Source organism: Octopus sinensis, linkage group LG2 (assembly GCF_006345805.1).
Source record: "Octopus sinensis linkage group LG2, ASM634580v1, whole genome shotgun sequence".
In the NCBI taxonomy this organism is placed as follows: domain Eukaryota; kingdom Metazoa; phylum Mollusca; class Cephalopoda; order Octopoda; family Octopodidae; genus Octopus; species Octopus sinensis.
Genome location: NC_042998.1, coordinates 58,609,957 through 58,632,656, shown reverse-complemented (window position 1 = coordinate 58,632,656; position 22,700 = coordinate 58,609,957). Strand labels below are relative to the sequence as shown.

At 35.7% G+C, this 22,700-nt stretch overlaps 1 protein-coding gene across 5 annotated transcripts in view; it reads right to left on the bottom strand.

Annotated features, from left to right (window-relative positions):
* The window catches only part of LOC115224721 (1-phosphatidylinositol 4,5-bisphosphate phosphodiesterase epsilon-1), a 1,072,053-nt gene that overhangs the window by 31,659 nt on the left and 1,017,694 nt on the right, over positions 1–22,700 (bottom strand). For all 5 annotated transcript variants that reach the window (XM_036513495.1, XM_036513498.1, XM_036513507.1 and 2 more), the window contains 5 exons: positions 21,891–21,993; positions 20,590–20,792; positions 16,449–16,589; positions 4,597–4,791; positions 3,695–3,745 (listed from right to left, as the gene is read on the bottom strand). In XM_036513495.1, coding sequence (XP_036369388.1) covers positions 3,695–3,745; positions 4,597–4,791; positions 16,449–16,589; positions 20,590–20,792; positions 21,891–21,993 — 693 coding nt within the window. The remainder of the gene's footprint in view (positions 1–3,694; positions 3,746–4,596; positions 4,792–16,448; positions 16,590–20,589; positions 20,793–21,890; positions 21,994–22,700) is intronic.

Here is a 22,700-nt window from a genome sequence, read left to right as displayed (position 1 = left end):
GTGTTGTACTAATGAATGTCTAAAAAAAAAGTTTTATTTTTTTAAATTTTTATTATATATTATTATTATTATTATTATTATTATATTATTATTATTATTATTATTATTCAGTAGTTTTATTTTTATAGCGTGCTTTCACTTCACTACCGAGCGCAGCTCTGTGTGCCTTGGTATGTGCTGTGATTTGTTGTGATGCTCTGATGGTTATTGTATGGAAAGTGTTCTGCGTCGGATGTGTGCAGTGCCTAGTAGTGCAATTTTCTGTATGTTATATGTGTTTGTAAGTCCTGGTGTTTTTGTTATGTATTTGTCTGAATATTTTTTTTTTTTATTATTATTATTATTATTATTATTATTATTATTATTATATTCAGGTCACTGCTTGGAATCAAACTCAGAATCTTGGGGTTAGTAGCCACACTCTTAACCGCTATGCCATATGTCCGGGCATATAGCATAGTGGTTAAGAGTGTGGGCTACTAACCCCAGGATTCTGAGTTCTAAGCAGTGACCTGAATGATAATAATAATAATATAATAATAATAATAATAATAATAATAATAATAATGATATCGAAAAATACCTTAGGAATGAGAACCCAGGTTCGAAATTTCCCCAAGACACCTGATGAAGGCTGGAGGGTATATCAGCCAAAACGTTGTGTTAGCAACAAACAAGATGAGGACAAATATCTGTCAAATGTAAATAATGTAGAATTCACTCTATGCTATATCTGTGGTGACTGTATATGTCATCATCATAATTGTCATTTTTACATCTGCTTTTCCATGCTTGTAGAGTTGGACTGGTTCTTTCCAACACAGTATTTTGCCATTTGTTGTGTACCTTTGTCATTTCTGTTATGACATCCAGACTGGATACCTGCAACAAATGGTGAATTGATAGAATCTTTGGCACATCAAATGATTTACCTTGTTGTATTTTGTTCTGATTCATTCTGCTCTGAGTTCAAATCCCACTAAGAATACCTTTGCCTTTCTTTCAGGGTTGATATACAAAAAGAAGTACCAATCCAGTGTGGTGAATTGGTGAAATTCTAATAACATTGGATCAGGTGCCTTGTATTTGTTCTGGCTCTTGGTAGTCTGACTTGAAATCCCACCATGGCCTACTCAGATGGTAGACTTTATCATCTGGTTCAACTCTGCCATCTGGCTTCTTGTGAACATTTATCTGAATTAATTCTGTTGTATACATTTTGGGTCAAGTCTTGTTTAGGAATACTTCCTCTCTTCCTCCCACCAATCATGGAAGTCATAGAAGGTCATCACACTCCCTTCCCTCCTGATTAAAAGAAAAAATATCTTTTGCCTCTAACTATAATAATATTTATTATCTCTTTAAAGTGTCACTTATTTGAATTGATTTTTCCTTCATAGTCATTGTAACTTTTTAATGAAGATGTGGATACTCTTTTACTCTTTTACTTGTTTCAGTCATTTGACTGTGGCCATGCTGGAGCACTGCCTTTAGTGGAGGAAATCGACTCCAGGACTTATTCTTTGTAAGCCTAGTACTTATTCTATCGGTCTTTGCCGAACTGCTAAGTTACGGGAGCGTAAACACACCAGCATCGGTTGTCAAGCAATGTTGGGGTGGAGACAAACACACACACACACATATATATAAATATATATATGATGGGCTTCTTTCTGTTTCCATCTACCAAATCCACTCACAAGGCTTTGGTCGGCCCGAGGCTATAGTTGAAGACTTGGCTAAGGTGCCACACAGTGAGACTGAACCCGGAACCATGTGGTTGGTAAGCAAGCTACTTACCACACAGCCACTCCTGTGCCTATGGGATTCTAATTTTTAAAAAAATTTGGTACTTTTCTTTACAGATAGGTGATTGAAAAACGAAAATTGATGCCTCAAAATGTAATGATTCATGTATCAATGCTCCACTTCTTGCTAAGAATGCTAAAAAAAAAAAAATCCTCTCCCTCAAAAACCTTTAAATCAGCTGATAGACAAGAACAGAAGCAATCAGAAAATTAAATACAGAATAAATTAAATCTCATCAGAAATTAGGAATTTCATGAGATTTGATATTTTCAGAAATTTCTATTACATAGTTTCTCAGAAGTTTCCATTTCTTTTGCTGTGATTTTTGCAATCAATGTTGAATTTTGTTAAGTAATATTGTCAAGTCTAGGTTCAATTTCTAATCAAGCAGCCCTATAAGAAAAAAAATGTGTGCCATTCATGACCAACTTCACGATGCATCAGTATTTTGTACTGTAATCTTCCCAAATTCACAAAGATTTTCTTAAAATTTAATGGGTTTTAAAAAATAGGTTTTCCTATCTTGTAAATTTAACTGCTTCAATCACCAGGGCATGCCTTGCTATAAAAGCTTCTCATCAGAGATTTCCTTTTCATTTTTCCATGAAACAGTTATTGATTTTAATGTTTCCTGCTGTCCCCACTCACTCTAAGAACTGGAAGCAAATATCAAAACAGAAAAGAAAAAAGAAAATTTCTTAAATTTTCAATATAACAGAATTTCTTCATCTATTCTTCCTCTTCATGATAAAAGATTTTTTTTGTTGATGATAAGGATAGGGAAGGTGAAGCAGTTTAGTGGAATTAAATTTTAGACAAGTGATTTTGATTTCAATTTGATTACAGTTGTTTGGGAAGGAGTGTCAACAGGCTTAAAAAAAAATCAATAACTAATCAACAGAATTTTTTTCTTGTATGCTACTTTAACATGATTCTAATACTGACTTTATTGAAGATATTGTGGTCTCCGAATAAGTGAAGATATAACAGATGAATATGAGTGTCATCACATATTTCATTAAGACTCTGCAATGTGTAATAAGTCTGATAGAGCCTATCCTTCTGCTATTGAAGATTTCAATAATAGTCATTTGATATAAAAATGGAAAGTACTATAACTTCTTAAATCTTGTGTTCAATTTTACATTTGTTATTATCTTATTATTTAGAACAAGGTCAGGCCTAGCCTAGCTGACCCCTGATCAAAGGCATTCCAGCTGTGATTAAAGTGTCTTTCTAGGCATAGGGTAATCAGGATTATGTTATATACACTTCCATTTTTTTTTAAAGATGATAAGGTCTAATTTGGTTGTTGTTCCTTCTCCAGCCATGCCTGGCTCATAAGGGCCGGTTTCCTGGTTTCTTGGCATATAGGTTCCCCACCTGGATGGGACGCCAGTCCGTCGCAGGTGAGCTGCAAGATGCAGGAGGAAAGAGTGAGGGAAAGTTGTGGCGAAGTTTTGCCATTACCTTCTGCCGGAGCTGCATGAAGCTTAGGTGTTTCGTTCATAAACACACACATCGCCTGGTCTGAGATTCAAACCCATGATATCTCGACCACGAGTCTGCTGCTCTAATCACTAGGCCATGTGCCTCCACTAGTGTCTAATTTGAGGAAGATCAGGTTACTATTTCTAGTAGATCCAACATCAGCATCAACATCTGTAGCTTGTGTTGCATTGAATCTCTTGGCAAAACTTACCTTGTCAAAAATAGTTTGGTCATCTTCGAGAAATGCCAACTTTAAAACATTTACATACTACCCATGGTGATTTTCATTTTAACATCTGATTAATGTTATGAAACCAAAGCTGAGTCATTTACAGGTTTTGGAAACTTGCTATATAATTTCATTATTTAGAATTTAAAAGGAAAATGTATTTACCTTTTGTTCATTTGTTAACATGGTGGTCATCCAAGCACGACTACTTGGGTCCTAAAAGCAACAGAAAGAATTATATTTAGTATTTATCAATTTATATAAGTTATTTATTTTATAACACAATTTATACCAGCATGGAAAACTATGATGTTATTGGTATTGAGCTACAAAACAAGATATTTAATACTTTTACCTCAACACCTTTTTGTATCAGCTGCAGGATTCTCAATGGTAGATATATTGTTTACAAGACAGAATGTAATATAATTCCACTTAGGCTGGTGAGAGTTATCAACCTTTAATGCCACTTGACCGCAGATATATAGTCCAAGATGAGGCATTAAACTGCATCTGGTAGTGAGGCTCCAGTTCAAGAATTAAGGGGTTCTATGGAGCTGTAGCCTCATCATTAATACTTCCAGGTCCACTCTTGTTCAAGGTAGAAATACCTGTCAAAGGCCCTATTTATAGGACAAATAACAGAAGATAGTCCTGTGGATAAGGCACAAGACTCAGAGGAGTGCTGGCTCCTTAGCATAAGTCACACAGGCCTCCAGTGTATCGACATGCCTTGATGTGACATGAACTAGTCTTCTTGCTTAAGATTTAAAAAGGCTCTGTGCCTTAAGAATAAGCTTGGAAAAACAGAAGTTAAGCAGAGTAAACTGTAGATAAACTAGCAGAAGGTAATAGGAAAGCACTGGGAAGAAAACTAGGTCTTTAACTTTGACATGGGGGTCCATCATTGCCAGTACCCGTAAAACAGGCAAGGCACATGAAATACACACATTAACTACTGACCTTTCAAGCAGTTAGTCAGCATGCCACCTCAGTTTGCAAAAAAATATATTGAATAAAGAAAAACAAAAAAAAAAGAGGGGAGGGAAGAAAAATTAAATACTTACATCACTCATTTTTCGAAGGATAAATTTGCCTGATCCCTTCCATTTATTTTGAGATGCTAGTAGTTTTTCAGACATATCCAGAATTCTCTGAGTACAAGGCTTTTCCTGGTCTTTTCTCTCCCAACCACTTTGAACTTCTTCAACCAAGACATAATTCGCAACTTTTTCTTCACTTTTCCCTGCCTTTAGTAAAGCCTTTAAAAACGAAAACAACAAAATAACTGGTTAATATGCTCTGTAAGTAATGTGGAATCATACCAAATGTTGGTCTGTAAGTTTCATAAAAACTCATCAGATTCCAGCTAGATTCAGTCCATTCTTTAAATACTCCTGCATTTTTCTTGCTCTCTCTCTCTCTCTCTCTCTCTCCCCTACCTCTGTCCGCATGTCTGTTTGCCTGTTTGTCTGTCTGTGTGTGTCTCTCTCCCCCTCTCTCTCTTTCTCTCTCTCTCTTTTTCTTTCTCTCTCTTTCCCCTCTCTGCAACTGGATTAATTTAGGTAAGAAAGGGAAATAAATTCATTATTTTTCAGGCAAACGTATCTGACACATCATCTTATATCAGGCTTCTATCAAGAAATAGAAAGGATGAGATATGCAGGGTGGACAATATTCAATATTCCTTTTCTTTTCAGCACATTAGGATATGGGACCTATAGTGTCTAACACCCCTTTCTCCTCTTCTCAGCCTCATGGTGACCTTAGTGTCACCCTAGCTTCTAAAACCCATCTTCATCACTGGATCTATAATAAATGCATAGATATACTCATATCTCAAATTTATTGCTTCGCCTCCATGCTATGTCTTTTGTGTATTTTACCATTACTACAATACACTGTTCTTGTCATGCAAACACAGAATTCAAAGACTTGGTTTGTATCTACAAGGGGTTGCTAAATAGTTTCTGGCTTTAAGAGTATTGCAAATGACCTGGTTGGAGGTGCAGCTTTCCAAGTTCTTTTACGGGGCTTAGAAAGATTGAGGAACCACTGCAATAAGTGTGTGAATCTGAGAAGGGAATATATTGAATAAAAAATCATAATAGGTGCAGGAGTGGCTGTGTGGTAAGTAGCTTGCTTACCAACCACATGGTTCTGGGTTCAGTCCCACTGCGTGACGGCCGACCAAAGCCTCGTGAGTGGATTTGGTAGACAGAAACTGAAAGAAGCCCGTCGTATATATGTATATGTATATATATATATGTGTGTGTGTGCGTGTGTGTGTGTGTGTGTTTGTCCCCCCAACATCGCTTGACAACTGATGCTGGTGTGTTTATGTCCCCGTAACTTAGCGGTTCAGCAAAAGAGACTGATAGATTAAGTACTAGGCTTACAACCAATAAGTCTGGGGTCGATTTGCTCAACTAAAGGCGGTGCTCCAGCATAGCTGCAGTCAAATGACTGAAACAAGTAAAAGAGTAAAAGAGTAAAAGAGTAAAGAGTAATCAACTGGTCCTCCGGTATTTTCAGGAACTTTTCAGCACCCCATCGTATTAAGCACATTTAAGAGAAAGTTTGCAAGTTTCCTAAAATATCTGCTATGAGGATATCTTTATCACACAAGCAGCCATATGCAGATTGGAAATTATGGTCACCTACATACAATAGGCCTTCATATCTCTGGTGGTGTCTTTCAGGGAATCTCAATTGTTATTTGGAGAATATTGAATAATGTCCACCCTGCATATCTCATCCTTTCTATTTCTTGATAGAAGCCTGATATAAGATGATGTGTCAGATACGTTTGCCTGAAAAATAATGAATTTATTTCTCAAGAAGGAAATAGAGAGAAAACTTGGATAAAACCAGATGCAATCAGAAATTTTCTTATTTCTTTATTGCACACAAGGGGCTAAATATAGAGGGAACAAACAAGGACAGACAAAGAGATTAAGTCGATTACATCGAACCCAGTGCATAACTGGTACTTAATTTATTAACCCTGAAAGGATGAAAGAGAAAGTCGATCTCAGCGGAATTTGAGCTCAGAACGTAACGGCAGACAAAATACATCAAAGCATTTCAACTGGTGCGCTAACATTTCTTATTTCTTTATTGCCCACAAGGGGCTAAACATAGAGGGGACAAACAAGGACAGACAAAGAGATTAAGTCGATTATATCGACCCCAGTGCGTAACTGGTACTTATTTAATCGACCCTGAAAAGAGGAAAGGCAAAGTCAACCTTGGTGGAATTTGAACTCAGAACATAGTGGCAGACGAAATACCGCTAAGCATTTCAACCAGCATGCTAATGTTTCTGCCAGCTCGCTGCGTTTCAGAAATTTTCGCCGCAATCAGAAATTTTCTGCTGAGGTTATTATCTTGCCACTTGACATGGGACATAACAGTGTTTATTAGTCTGTTGACAAGCAGGTTCCATGACAGTTCGTATTTGAGAAGGGGCTCTGCTCCTTTTTTATTCCAAGAGCAAGCAAATAAGTGGATCTGAAACCTATTCTCAACACACAATCACACACATCTACACACATATGAAAGTATAATGATAATATTATTAACCCTTTCATTACTGTATTTATTTTGAGATGCTCTGTGTTTCTTTCAATTACTTTAAATATAACAAAGAATTTAGTAAAACAACTTAGTTATTATTCAGCTAGTGTTAGGAACATAAATTGTGACTAAGGTTTGGTGGAAGATTTTAATCCAAAACTTATGTAAACGAGACATTTGTACTCAGAGCCAGTGCCAGTTTCAGCCGGATTGGTATTGAAAGGGTTAATGTCTATTCTTTAACTTTTTCATTATTGTATTGATTTTGAGATGCTCTGTTTCTTTCAATTACTTTAAATATAACAAAGAATTTAGTAAAACAACTTAGTTATCATTCAGCTAGTGTTAGGAACATAAATTGTGAATAAGGTCTGGTAGAAGATTTTAATTCAAAACTTATGAAATCAAGACATTTGCACTCAGAGCCAGAACCACTTTCAGTCGGGTTGGTATTGAAAAGGTTAAAGAAAAGAGGCAAACAACTGAAGATTAAATATTCTAATATTCAAGGGATTCAGGAGAAGTAAATGGCTGAAAAATCTATCATTGGAAGATTATTACATACAGAACATGGGCACAAGCATAGCCATGTAGTTAAAAATATTACTTCACAACCACATGAACCCAGGTTCAATTCCACCATGTGACAGCTTAGATAACTGTTGACAATCTAAGGCTAGATTATCAGCATCATTTAATGTCCATTTTCCATGCTGGCATGGGCTGGAGGATTTGACAGGAGCTGACCAGCCAGGAAGCTGTCCAGACTCTAATTGTCTGTTGTGGTAAGGTTTCTATGGCAGTATGCCATTCTTGATGCGCACCACTCTGCAGAGTGTGCTTGGTGCTTTTTACATGCCACTGGCATGGGTGTGTTTATGCGACACCGACATGAGTACATTTTACGTGGCGCTGGCATGTGTAAGGGACATGCTTATACGTATGGATCACTGTGATTCTACTTTGGATTCTCAAGTACAGCAAATCATCACAACCCTGGTCCTTTGTCATTTCTTTAGTGAGGCCCAGTGTCTGAAGATCCTTTCTCACCACTTCATCCCAAGTCTTCCATGGTCCACCCCTTGCACAGGTTCCCTCCACAATTAGGGCTTGGCACTTCTTTATGCAGCTGACCTCATCCATATTCATCATCACAGCAGTCTTCATCCATACTTTTTTACTCTTTTACTTGTTTCAGTCATTTGACTGCAGCCATGCTGGAGCACCACCTTTAATTGAGCAAATCGACCCCAGAACTTATTCTTTGTAAGCCTACAACTTACCGAACCACTAAGTTACAGGGATGTAAACACACCCACATCGGTTGTCAAGCAATGTTAGAGGGACAAACACAGACACACAAACACACACACAAATATATATATACATATATACGACGGGATTCTTTCAGTTTCCGTCTACCAAATCCATCTCACAAGGTTTTGGTCGGCTCAAGGCTATAGTAAAAGACAGTTGCCCAAGGTGCCATGCAGTAGGACTAAACCTGGAACCATGTGGTTGGTAAGCAAGCTACTTACCACACAGCTACTCCTGCCATATGCAATAATAATTTTTATAAATAAAATAGAAAGCAATTATAAAATACCTGAGACAAAGCAGTTTGACAAACAGTTACTATGAATAATAATGATTAGGAGTGGTTATATTGGTATTCTGAAATTCTTAAATAAGGATAGGACTGGATTTAATTTATTTATTTGACATATGTTAACGAAGCCACTACTATTTGACATTGAGATGGTTTACTAGAGAGCAAAAAAGGAATGCTTTTAATTGGTCTGTCCCAATTCTGGAGTATAAACAGAAATAACAGTTGCTGTTGCTTTGCTTACAACTTGTCCAAGTTTAATTATTCTGGTTAGAATGGAAGTTAAGTGACACTGATTAGTATTGAAACAAGTAATTTTTGCGCTGGTTTATTTGGAAATTATTTAGTTGGAACTGGTTAGTATAGAAACTGATTAGTTAGCACTGGTTAGTATAGACATTGATTAGTTTGCACTGATACAGATGCTAACCAGTTTGTACTTATTAAATTATAATTTAATAAGTGAATAAACATGTACTAGTTAATATAGAGAATAACCAGCTTACAGAAATTAACTAGCTTGTAGTGGTCAATAGGGAAATTAACCAATTAGAACTGGTTAGTACAGAAACTATTAATTTTGAAGTAATTAGGATAGAAACTTTCTTGCTTGCACTGGTAAATATAGAAACTTGGCTTTTATAGCTTACACATATTATTAAAAATGCTTTTCTGCTTTTTTTCCACCAAGCAAATTTGTTCTGGATAATGTTCAAACATAACTTTAAATTATTGACTCTTACAGAATAGAAAAACTGAAGGCTAAAAGAAAACATGATAAACTCAGAACTGTAGAGAAATGCGATGGAAACTATTTGAATTAATTACCAATTATTGAAGTACTAAGTGAAAACAAATAGCTATCTTAATGATAGATGTTGGAGAATATATTTGTCTACTATATCATTCATTTATTATTAAAATGCTCTGTAAAGTTTGTTTTCCTTTATTTTTTGATTAACAAGAACTCTGTAGCCAATGAAGAAAGCCATTCAATCTGCATGAAATAGCAGCAAAATAACCCTGAAATTACACCACATCATCTTATATTCAACAATGTAGAAATCCGACCTTTGAACGTTGGGCCTCACAGAAGCAATGATGAAAGACCGAGACCTCTGGAGATTTGCTGTGACTACGAAGACCCGACAAATGAAGTGTATTTGTGGCTTGCAGGACGGCCTGCTGTCCTTACCTTGGATCGTCGGGTGATCTGCTGTGCTTGAAGAGATCTATTGAGTCAAGTACGTCAACATCGACATCAAAATAAAAATCAAATGGAAATTGTAGTAGTGATAGTCGTGCTGGTGGCATGTAAAAAGCACCATCTGAACATGGCCGATGCCAGCGTTGCCGTGACTGACATCTGTGCCGGTGGCATATTAAAAGCACCCACTACACTCAAGGAGTGGTTGGCGTTAGGAAGGGCATCCAGCTGTAGAAACACTGCCAGATCAGAATGGAGCCTGATGCAGCTTCCTGACTTCCCAGACCCTGGTCGAACGGTCCAATCCAAGCTAGCATGGAAAGAAGATGTTAAATGATGATCATAATCATGATCATGATGATATATATATAAACACCATGAAATGGTTGTAGTTAGAATGCCTTTAATTATAGGTCTGCTGATCAAGGGCTAAACAACAAAAATTTCTTGATTTTACAACCAGACATTCCTCAGTTACTATCCTATTATCTTATAGTAAAAAGTGAAAGACACATAGGATTATGTAAACTTGGGTTTATGTGGAAAAAAAACAAAGAAAAAAAAACTGGGATGGTTAGTGTTGGAATGTCTGATCAAAGGAGTGCACAATCAAGGCTAATTTGCATTTAAGCAGTGACTATGACTGTACAATATGAACTCATTTGTTTTCTTTTATGTTTTTCATGAAGCAACACACAACATGGCTTAGTGGTTAGAGAATTGGACTTGCAATCATGTGGTTATGAGTTTGATTCCCGGACTGGGCTGTGTGTTATATTCTTGAGCAAAGTACTTTATTTCACATTGCTCTAATTCACTCAGCTGTAGAAATGAGTTGTGATATCGTTGGTGCCAAGCTGTGCCTTTCTCATGGACAACATTGGTGGTGGGAGAGAGGAGACTGGTATCCATGTGCAACTGCTGGTCTTCCACAAACAAGCTTGCGTGGATTTGTGTTCTTGGAGGGGAACTTTCTAGGTGCAATCCAACAGTCATTCATGATCAAAGGGGGTCTTTACCCTTTATCCCTGTGTCTACTCTCTCAGCCCTGCAGTAATCACTTTTACTGTGAAGAGAATTTCAAGAAGAGCAGCCTTCAGGAATTCCTTTGTTGCTTGTGTTTTACTTGAATCTTCAAAAAGATCATCAAGGGTATTGATCTCACCAGTCAGTGAGGACCTGTGAAAGCCATAAGTACAATTTTTTTTCTCTAGAGTAAATCAAAATAACTTAACAGATCTAATAAGTTTATCTTCCCTTGGACAGAGTAATACCTTATTACAAGAACCCAGCATTTGGATTAACTTGGCACAGCAGGTCAATAAATCATTCAGCAGTTTTGTCTACTTTTCCATGCTGGCATGAATCGGATGTATTTCCTGAGGCTGTGTTTTACCGCTAGATGTCCTTTCTGTTGCCAACCATTTCAGTTGCTTCTTATGACATGCAGAGACACAGTGTACCTCACATGGATTCCACTGTTGACAATTGTCAATTATAACATATATAGTACCACATTAGAGCTTTGTTTCATCAGTTGTGACCTTATCATCTAAATCAAGGTTTAGATGCCATTATGTTGGATTCTTCCAGATTATTTCTCATATCTTTTCACATTACACATGGATTTATAGACCCAGGAGTTATTTCTTGTTTCTTTAGAACCAAGTGAATGATGATATATTGTAAAACTTTGTTCTTTCTGTTTTGTCCTTTTTATTGTTCATTGTATTTGCAGTATATACATACTTATATATATATATATATATATATAATTTCAACAATTGAGGGTAAAATTAATTAGTTATTAATCAATTTCACCAAATATTCAGTATGTAAAGGGACCATTTAAGGCGAATTCAAAATATTACATTGTATAAAAGGGCTTAGTAAAATAAATTACTTTGCCACATACTGAACTCATTAGAAATAGCAGCCAAAAAAAAAAAAGATTTTTTAGCCATTTCTAATACTTAAAGAAAATTTCTCTCAGAGAAATTTTCTTTAAGTATTAGAAATGGTTAAAAAATCTTTTTTTGGCTGCTATTTCTAATGAGTTCAGTATGTGGCAAAGTAATTTATTTTACTAAGCCCTTTTATACAATGTTATATATATATATTATATATATATATATATATATGTCCTCAACCTCATTTTAATACTTACATTTCAATATGGGTCTAGTGAGAGTATGTTGATACTGAGCTTTTTACTGCCAGATGCTTCATCCATCTAGCTGTTCAACCTTTTGGTCATCCATTCATCTGTCTGTGTGTCCATCCTTCTGTCCATTCATTATTCCATCCATCCATCCACCCATCTGTCCAGCAACCTATCTCTCTATCCTTCATCAATCTGTCCATCTATCCACCTATCTGCCTAGCCATCCATCCAAACTCAATCCCTTGCAAGACAAATATATATATACTAGCAGAATTACCCGGCGTTGCTCGGGGCTAAATTGCTTGAAAGTACTGTTAATGATTGCACTGAATTATGATGATTATTCAGGCAAATATTGATATAAGTTTACAGTGGGAGATAAGGACTTAACGATCAAACGTGTGCCATTGCATTGTTTTGGGGGAACCAAATTTCTGATGAGCATTATAGGGGCACCAACTTTAAGTTTGAGAAAGTGTGGTGGTAGTCCGGGGTGCTCAAAGGAATTGAGTACCTCTATTGGATAGTTGATGACGTCCTCTGGGTCAGGAGTTGTATCGATAGACTGATATACATAGACTTCCCCAGGAATGAGTTTTAGCATTTCATCATTAATATGGTGAACAGTTTTATTCCTCGGGGCCAGTATAGCCTTTTTGCCAATCCAATCCATATTCTGATAATTAGCTTGTAGATCTGGGAACACTGCATCTCTGAGATCAGAAGGCGTCTTAACAATGGTACAAATGGAATCGATGGCAATATTACCATTTTCATCCCCTGGTATTTTGCCATCGCCAAATGCAAGGAGGGTGTGAGGAAATGCTGCTGATGTGATATTATGTCGCATATGAGCACGCATATTGGTGTGAAGTTTGAGAGTTACTTCCCTTTATTAAAAAAATATGCATTAAAATGGAAAAAAATGATGGTAAATTATTTGTAAAATCGTAGACTCATCGTAGACGCGCGCTAATACCCAGAAGGGGTCGATATGAATCACGACTATAAGATACCCGGTTTTGGTTAAACTGCATCGCAAAATGTGGGAGTAGTTAGAAATCTAAATCGGAGTAGACAGACACACAACCTTTCTTTTATATAAAAATATTTTCGTCCTAAAAAACTTTGTATGGATTGAATGGTTACCTCTATGGAAATATATACATGCACATTATACATACATGTGTGTATAGATGAATATATAAATACATTTAAATATCTATATACACTTTTGGGCGATCTTTCTGTTTCTTAGAGATAACTTTAGATCTTATTTTCGTCCTAAAAAACTTTGTATGGAGTGAATGGTTACCTCTATGGAAATATATACACACACGTTATACATACATGTGTGCATAGATGAATATATAAATACATTTATATATCTATATACACTTTTGGGCGATCTTTGTGCTACTTAGAGATAACTTTAGATCTTATTTTCATCCTAAAAAACTTTGTGCGGAGTGAATGGTTACGTCTATGGAAATATATACACACACATTATACATACACCTGTGTATAGATGAATATATAAATACATTTAAATATCTATATATACTTTTGGGCGATCTTTCTGCTACTTGGATATACTTTAGATCTTATATTCGTCCTAAAAAACTTTGTATGGAGTGAAAGGTTACCTCTATGGAAATATATACACACACATTATACATAAATCTGTGTATAGATGAATATATAAATACATTTAAATATCTATATACACTTTTGGGTGATCTTTCTGCTACTTGGATATACTTTAGATCTTATATTCGTCCTAAAAAACTTTCCTGTCACACACTCACACACATACACACACACACACGCACCCTCACACACACACACACACACACACACACACACACACACACACTCACACACACGCACACACACATACACACACGTTAGCTTACAGTGTAAAGAGGAAGTGGGAATGCAGAGTGAAAGAGTGAAATGGTAAAATATTTAGTTGTCTCGAATTTTTTCTGAAATGGGGGTGAAATTGAAAGAAATTTTGTATGCCATGACCGAATGGAAGTACTTTGAAAAATCATAGGTAAACTCTAATTGAAGAAATTGTGTGAGGAGTAAATCGTTATGTATTTATTTGTTTCTGTTTGCTGTGTTGTTTTTTTTTTGAGTAGTGGTTTAAGGTACACTTCTCAAATACTTTCACTTTAATCGTTGCACACATGCAAAGAGAAAGGAGGAGAAATTAGGGTGATAGCATCAGTGAAGCAGTTCGCTCCGTTTGTGTGTGTGTGCTGTAGCCCACACTAAGAAAAGCACTTCACTTACACACCACAATGTGAGTTTTCTCGAAATTTTGCTTAATTGGGGTTGAAATTTGAAAAACTGGACCTGGCATGACCCGATGTATTCTACTCTTAAAAATGCTAGGTAAATTGTAATTGAAGAAATCCTATATTGTAGATTTCTATAAGAGACAAAGGGAGGCAGAAAAAATCTGCCTTTTATAATAAGAGATATATATATCATCATCATCATCGTTTAACGTCCGCTTTCCATGCTAGCATGGGTTGGACGATTCAACTGGAGTCTAGAAAGCCCGAAGGCTGCACCAGGCCAGTCAGATCTGGCAGTGTTTCTACAGCTGGATGCCCTTCCTAACGCCAACCACTCCGTGAGTGTAGTGGGTGCTTTTTATGTGCCACCGACACAGGTGCCAGACGAGGCTGGCGAACAGGTGCCAGACGAGGCCGAGCGTGCCAGACGGCCACGCTCGGATGGTGTTTTTTACGTGCCACCGGCACAGAGGCCAGGCAAGGCTGGCATGGCCACGATTGGATGGTGTTTGTTATGTGCCCACAGCACGGACGCCAGTCGATGTGGTACTGGCTACGGCCACGTTCGGATGGTTTTCTTATGTGCCACCGGCACTGGTACCACAAAAATACAAATTCCATTGATGTTCATCGATTTTGATTTGATTTGATTTTATATATATATATATATATATATATATATATATATATATATATATATATATATATATATATATATATATATATATTATATATATATATATATATATATATATATATATATATATATATATATATAATGTATATATATATATATATATATTATATATATATATATATATATATATATATGTATGTATGTATATATATATGTATTTCAATATATATATATTGAGACATTAAAACCTCTAGTGCACTAGTAGTCTATGCTCCCCTAGCCCTCTAACTTCAACATACTACCTTTTTGCTATAGTGCATTCAAATGTATCTGGGCTAGGTTCCTCTGAATGGGAATAAGTTTATGGTTTTGACATTTGTTCTACCCCTTCATATATCTATAAATAGAAAAATTCTTTGTCTCCATCCAACCAAAAATAAAATCCCATCTCCCCACTGACAGATCTAAATAACAAAGTGAAAAAATCTACAGTCAGGGAGTAAATTTACTACTATCATGTTCTTAAGAATGAAATCAGCCTCTCTGTCTATATATCTACCCTCTTTATAATGTTGGCAAACGAAATAGAGATAAGAATGTGCATTGTCCACTTGATTGGAAAATTTCCATATGTGGCTGAAGATTGCTCGACATTTTAAAACTGATGTAATACTTACAGTGTTTAATAAAATGAAGTAGCATGAAACAATTGTACCACTCTACCTCAGATATACTTGTTGCTTATTTTGATTATATATATAATTCAATATATATATATATGTATGGCAAACTTTGTTCCTCCTGTGTTGCCTTTCTTATTAATCATTGTATTTACACAATACACACACTTACAAATATATATATTCTGATAATTAAAGAAACAAGACAAGTATCTTTCCCTGGATGAGAAACTAGTCTATTATGGGAAAACTGCCATATGAACTGGAAGCAACACTGCAAGTCAACAAAATTCATCAATTCTGCAATGCTGGGATTTCTTATAACTGTTATAACACCTGCAATATTCAGAGCTAGAGAGCAATAAATCTGTAGATGACTGTCTGTATGTGTTCAGCTCTCATGTCTTCTTAATTAGAGTTGAGCTGGATGTTTCAGAATAATAATTACTTCATCATTATCATCATCACATTCATTCTCATCATCATTACAATCATCACCATCACATTCAGCAATATCCTCGTTTACTTCATTATCATTACATTTGTCATCGTCGTCATCATCATCGTCATCATCGTTGTCGTCGTCGTTGTCGTTGTCGTCGTCATCATCATCATCATCATCATCATCTTCCTCCTCCTCCTCCTCCTCCTCATCATCATCATCATCCACCTCATCATCATCATCATCATCATCAATATTTTTTTCATTGTCATCAGCAACTAGTGTTACTTACCAATGCAATAGCATCACAGACGGATGTATCTTGGGAGATCTTTAAAATTACATAGTCATCTGGCGTGCTGAGGCCGAATATGGTGACAATAAACATTCTCCGTTTCTGTTTACCAACTGTAGTGACAATGTTCGTAGATAACTTATGGAAAGAAAAAAACAAAATTATGATTAATCAACGTGAAAGTAACAAAACATCATTAAAAATAATGAAATTAATCTCAAAAAGCTTCAAAGTTGAAAAATTGATACTTAGAGGGAACATCAAATCATTATTACTATAAAAGAAATAATTTCGTTTTTGGATTTGGTTTGCAAGATTCTTTATATGAGTTCGTGTATTGAAGCATATTCTGTTGTGTTTGGGGAGAGTCATTTTCTTTTTGTGCCTTATTATTTAACACACTCACCGGTAAAATTTCCACTTATTTCTTTTTTACTTTTCTAAAATTTTCGTTGCGTCTTACAACCTTTTCAATAGTTTTGACTCAAAACTATTGAAAAGGTTTAAGACGTAACGAAATTTTAGGACAATAAAAATAAAAAAAAAGTGGAAATTTTACCAGTGAGTGTGTTATATTATAAGGCACAAAAAGAAAATGACTCTCCCCAGACACAACAAAGAAATAATTATTATACAAGAAAATTTTAGACACAGTAAGTGAACAAATGAGCAACTCTCTGGTGACCTTCTCTAGTTAACCAACAAGACAGCAGAAAGATGGTTACAACTTTCAAGGCACTATCTAAGACATCCACAGTTACCTATCTACCAAGTTGTCATTTGAGAATGACTTTTGGCAGGATAAAAATTTAGAAATCTTTCCAAACTATAGTCAAGACACTCGTGGAAGACAGTGGTGCTGCAACTTCTAATGAACATGGGACATGGATGGTGAAACAGGTTATGTGGTGAACATGTCACTGTACTTGTGCAAATAGTCGGTTGATGATGGCTAATGATGATCGCATCTTACTAGATGCCAAACACTGGTTTTGTTACTCCATTCAGATTGGATTTGTTCATACAGGCTAGTATCAGTCTTTATTTGTAAGAAGAGAGGATTTGATCCTTTGGCCTTTAGATTTCTCTATTAACTGTAATACTTATTTATTCACATTGTTTTGAATTAATCATTCACTACCTTGTTGTTCTGAGATTTTGCTGATGTGATAGCTTACTTTTAGAATAACATTGTAGCATAGCTATGAGAAGCCAGAATCTAGCTAATCTATATATATAAAGCTAAAGTTGTCAACTAATACTATCTCCTCCGAGACCCTGCGACGCAAGTTGACCAATATTGAGAGTATGATAAAGAAGGCTTGCTCTTCATTTCGTAGAAGATAAAATTCAAATTGGACCATGTTAAGACCAAAAATTATTTACATCAAAAAGGTGCTTTTTTTCTATGAAAATCCCTATTTTTTACGATTTTTTGACTGCTGTGTCACCATTTTTCAGTGTATTTCAACCAGGAAAATGTCCACTTAAAGAGAATAACAAGCTACGTAATGCAGAATTTTTACTTTTCAAAAATTCCAATTCTAAAGGGTCAAAACAAATCCGAGCAACGCCGGGCGATACTGCTAGTTTGAATATATGTACATAAAACAGGTAGAATATTTCGACTGGATATGGTTGGTTTAAATGCTAAAGGGTTAATTCACAGAAGTATTAACTATGCAAGAGGATACATTTATGGCTGCTCATTCATGATCACCCTTGGTACCATCATTATGATAATTTTTATTACATTTGAATTTTTTTCCAATTTCTTGGAATTTCTGCTGTCAGTAATTATCTACTTCACAACATGTTCTGCAATCATAGTTCACAAGAATATCACAGCAAACTTATTCTACATTAGAAAATGTAGGAAGTAGCACCATGAGCTGCCTTCTTAAACTGATTCTTGACTCATGATATCTTTTCTTGGAATCTATAGTTGTTAGATATTATTTGTAATGGGTAATATGTGATATTTTCTTAGAAGATAAAATCCGTTTTGTCTGTCTGTGTGTGTGTCTTCTAGGATTTCAGGCATCCTCCATCCGATTGTGCTCAAATTTGATATGTAGATACTGACGGTATCAGGGCGTGTATAAGTCTTGAAAAAATTACAAAAATCGACTCCAGGTGAGAATGCATAACTGTACCTTCCATTTTTTGTTGTTTTTGTACTGCTTAAAGGCACGTTTCTTTCCTGCCAAGCTTACTGTTTAAACCATGACTGTCTATAGAATCCAGGTCTGTTAAGTTCCAGTCCAGAACTACAGAACTGTGGGCTGACCAATATCTTGTAAGTTGAACTTGGTAGATGGAATCTGACCCTAAGTCCATTTTATATAGACACACACAACTATTAACCCTTGCTGGGGTTCATGGTTTAATGCTAAAAAATATGTTATGGCCGGCACTATGACTGTCTTAATGAGACAGATATTTTATCATTTAAATGAATTTCAATAACTTTTTAAATTCTATGAAAATATTCATTTCTCAGTCACATTTACACAGTTTTCCCTATACTCAATTTTGCTTTCATCTATATTCAATTATCTATAAAATTCAGAATTGTCCAGCTTTTGTATTATCTCCCCTCTATGGAGTTGCAAATCAGACATCCAGCTTCCCTTGTCTCATATTATGTTGCCTTTTAGCATTTATCTACAAAAAAAAAGAACAAAAAAAAAAAAAAAAAAACAAAAAGAAAAAAAGACATTCTAGTCTTTGCTAAATTGCTTATCAATAATATCAAAGAAACTATCAGAATGGGAATCATTTCCAGCAATTAAAATTATTATTGAATATATTAATATTATGTCACACAGCACCAGATCTATAGTTTTTTTTTTAAGTTACTGGTTTTTTTATCAAAAAAATAGTTTAGACTTAAAGTGTGAAATAAATTAATTTTTCAGAGTACACATACACACACCCTTGCACAAACATACACATGCATGTGTTTGCATGTGTATATGAGAGAGCGCGCGCGAGAGAGAGAGAGAGAGAGAGAGAGAGAGAGAGAGAGAGAGAGAGAGAGAGAGAGAGAGAGAGAGAGAGACATGGCTTTTATTAGAGCAACTGTATTTTTCACCTAAATGCATATCTTAAAACCAAACATCATCTTTGAAGTAAAAAAAATGTTTTGTGTTAGTCCAGCAAACCGAGGAAAAAGTTGTGCTTCACTCAAGGGCATAACAGTCAACAGTACCCCACCACCACCATCACTCTAAACTTGTAATCTTTGACACTTTTTGTCTTTATATGTATTTAAAAGCTAAAATATATATATTTTTTTAGCAGAAAAAAATAATTAAAACAAAATTTAATTATGTATAGTAAGGATCCAAGGAAGCAAGAAGTGGTCTGTGTTGGCAATAAAGTGAAATAAATAGGAACATTGTAACATTTTAGGGAGAACCCTTTTCCCAAAAATTCTCCACACTGCATGAACTTTATTAGAAATTTCCTCTTGCTAATGGCAAACTAATCTATTACACTTTTGAAATGTGTGTGTGTGTGTGTGTGTTAAGGGAGGATGCAAGGCTAACTTTCTAGGTGCAAACCCATGGTCATTCATGACTGAAGAAAGTCTTTACTCTTTTTATATTTGTGTGTGTGTGTGTGTATTCAAGAACTTGAAATCCCTTTACATTCTCTTCTACCAACTAGTGTGAGGGTCACATTGAATATGGTCAGTTGCGGTACTTGGGCTTAAGGATTTCCCAAATCTATTACCACTTCTGTCAGATTCTATAAGAGGTGGGATTTGAATTCAGAACCCAGAGTTCAATCACATACTGCAAGACATTGCATTTGATGCTCTCACAACTCAACTGGTTTTAAAAAAACACACACACATGCATGCACGCATGCACACACACACACACACACACACACACACACACACACACACACACACACACACACACACACACACACACACACCACACACACACACACAAAGGAAATAAGCCATATCTTGATAAGAAAAAATGTCAGTGGTCATACATTTTAATCATCTACCCTTCATGTTCTTTGATGGTACATTGTTTTCTCACCAGTTCTACTAAATCTTCATATGGGACTGCATTTTAATATATTCTGAAATAATTATCATCAAGCAAATACTTACATCTTTCCCAGCATCAACTTTGGAGACATCAGAAAAGTCTTTGACTTTCGCTAGAAGCGACCGCCGTTTGCCAAGAATATCAGCATTAAGGTCTATGTTGTTGCACTGATCCAGTTGGTCTTCTTCCAGTTTAGAGTAAATGAATAAAGTTGCTAGTTCAGTTGGCTGATTTAGGGGGTTGCGTAACCGAACATGTCGATATCCTGCAATAAATGAATGTTTTATCAAATATACTTAAATATGGAAAACAATTAGATCTTTGTATATCACTTATACAACCATATGGTTTTCTTATCAAATAATCAGAGTGAGAAGATACACATACACACATTTAACAGTAGATCACATTTCTACCCTAACTCCTCCTTCACTCTACCCTACCTTCCATCTTCATTCGTGTGGAGGCACATGGCCTAGTGGTTAGAGTAGCGGACGCACGGTCGAGGGATCACGGGTTCGAATCTCAGACCGGGCAATGTGTGTGTTTATGAGTGAAACACTTAAGCTTTATGCGGCTCAAGTAGAAGGTAATAGCGAACTTCTGCTGACTCTTTTGCCACAAGCATTGGAAATGGATGTTGATGATGATGCCTGCTATAAACATGAAATTTTCAAAGTAACAGAAACAGTGCTTATTTGCCATCAAAATATAATAATAATAATAATGAAATTATTGTATACAGTGCTCAGGTGCACCACAACTTGTCAAAAGTGCATATAAAGCATGTGCAGTAATGTACAAATGTCTGGAAAGTGAACAGTGTATGAGTCAGATACATGCTTGCGTGTGTATGGAGGGGAGAAAATCAGGTGTAGTGTTAGCAAATCTCAGGAAGCATGGAAGGTTTGAAGGATGCAATGCTCCGACAACTAACAACTGATGCCGGCAGTCTGTTCCATACTTCAGCAACTCTTAGCGTGAAGAAATGTTTCCAAAAGTCATGGGAGCTGTGCTGTTTTCTGACTTTGTAAAATATTAGCCTTTTACTGAATTATCAAGCTGTTACCCTGCCTTGAAGGTTATCAGATAATTTTAAAAACAATTTAAACAATTAGAGCAAAGGGCCAACAACTTTGGGGATGGTGGTGGTGGGGGAGTAAGTTGATTTATATTGATCTCCAGTGCCTAACTGTTAGTACTTTATCAACATCAAAAGGATGAAAGGCAATGTTGAACTTGGCAGAACTTAAACTCAGAAAATAAGGAACTGGAAGAAATTCTACTGAGCATTCTTTCTGATGTGAATAATAGATATGAAACAAACCAAAACATTATTATCATGTTATGTCATTTATCTTACCAGGACGCAAATGTTTGAGTGGAATTATTCGCTGCAGGACCATATGGCCAGTACTGGTGTCAATGACGAGGAAACGGATGAATGCCAGATCAACAAACATAATCTAAGGAGAAAGAATATAGAATAACAATGATGATTATGGTAGCAGTAGCACAAATCGAATGGCTGTTAATATAAGAATTATATAATTTAAACATTGTAGAAAATAAGAGTTACGCAAAGTGAATACATGTGTTACCTGCATATGAAAGTGTATTAACACAGTTGTGGCTGGTGTCATGTCAAAAATGTAAATGTTACCCAAGCCAGTGGCACGTAAAAGCACCCCTTATGCTCCTAGAGTAGTTGGCATTAGGAAGGGCATCCAGCTCTAGAAACCATGCCATATATATATATATATATATATATATATATCACATACATATAGGAGGGATGACCACTAAGTGGACAACCATTATGCTAGAAGTAGATCTGCTATGGTCTTACCACTAAGAAAGGAATGTTCTCAAGAAAATTTAGCAAACACCAAAACGTAAGCAAGCAAGACAAATGAAAAGATACAAAATATATTTTGTATCTTTAGCATTTGCTAAATTTTCTTGAGAACATTCCTTTTTTAATGGTAAGACCATAGGGAGGCAAATTCTAGCATAATGGACGTCCACTTAGAGGTCATCCCTCTTATCTGTATGTAATATAATTTTTCTGAATCTTCAGATTTTTCTATATGCTATACCATTGGTTTTAAATTGATATTAATCAAATTAATATACAATTTTTCATCTTCATTATTTAAAATTTATATATATA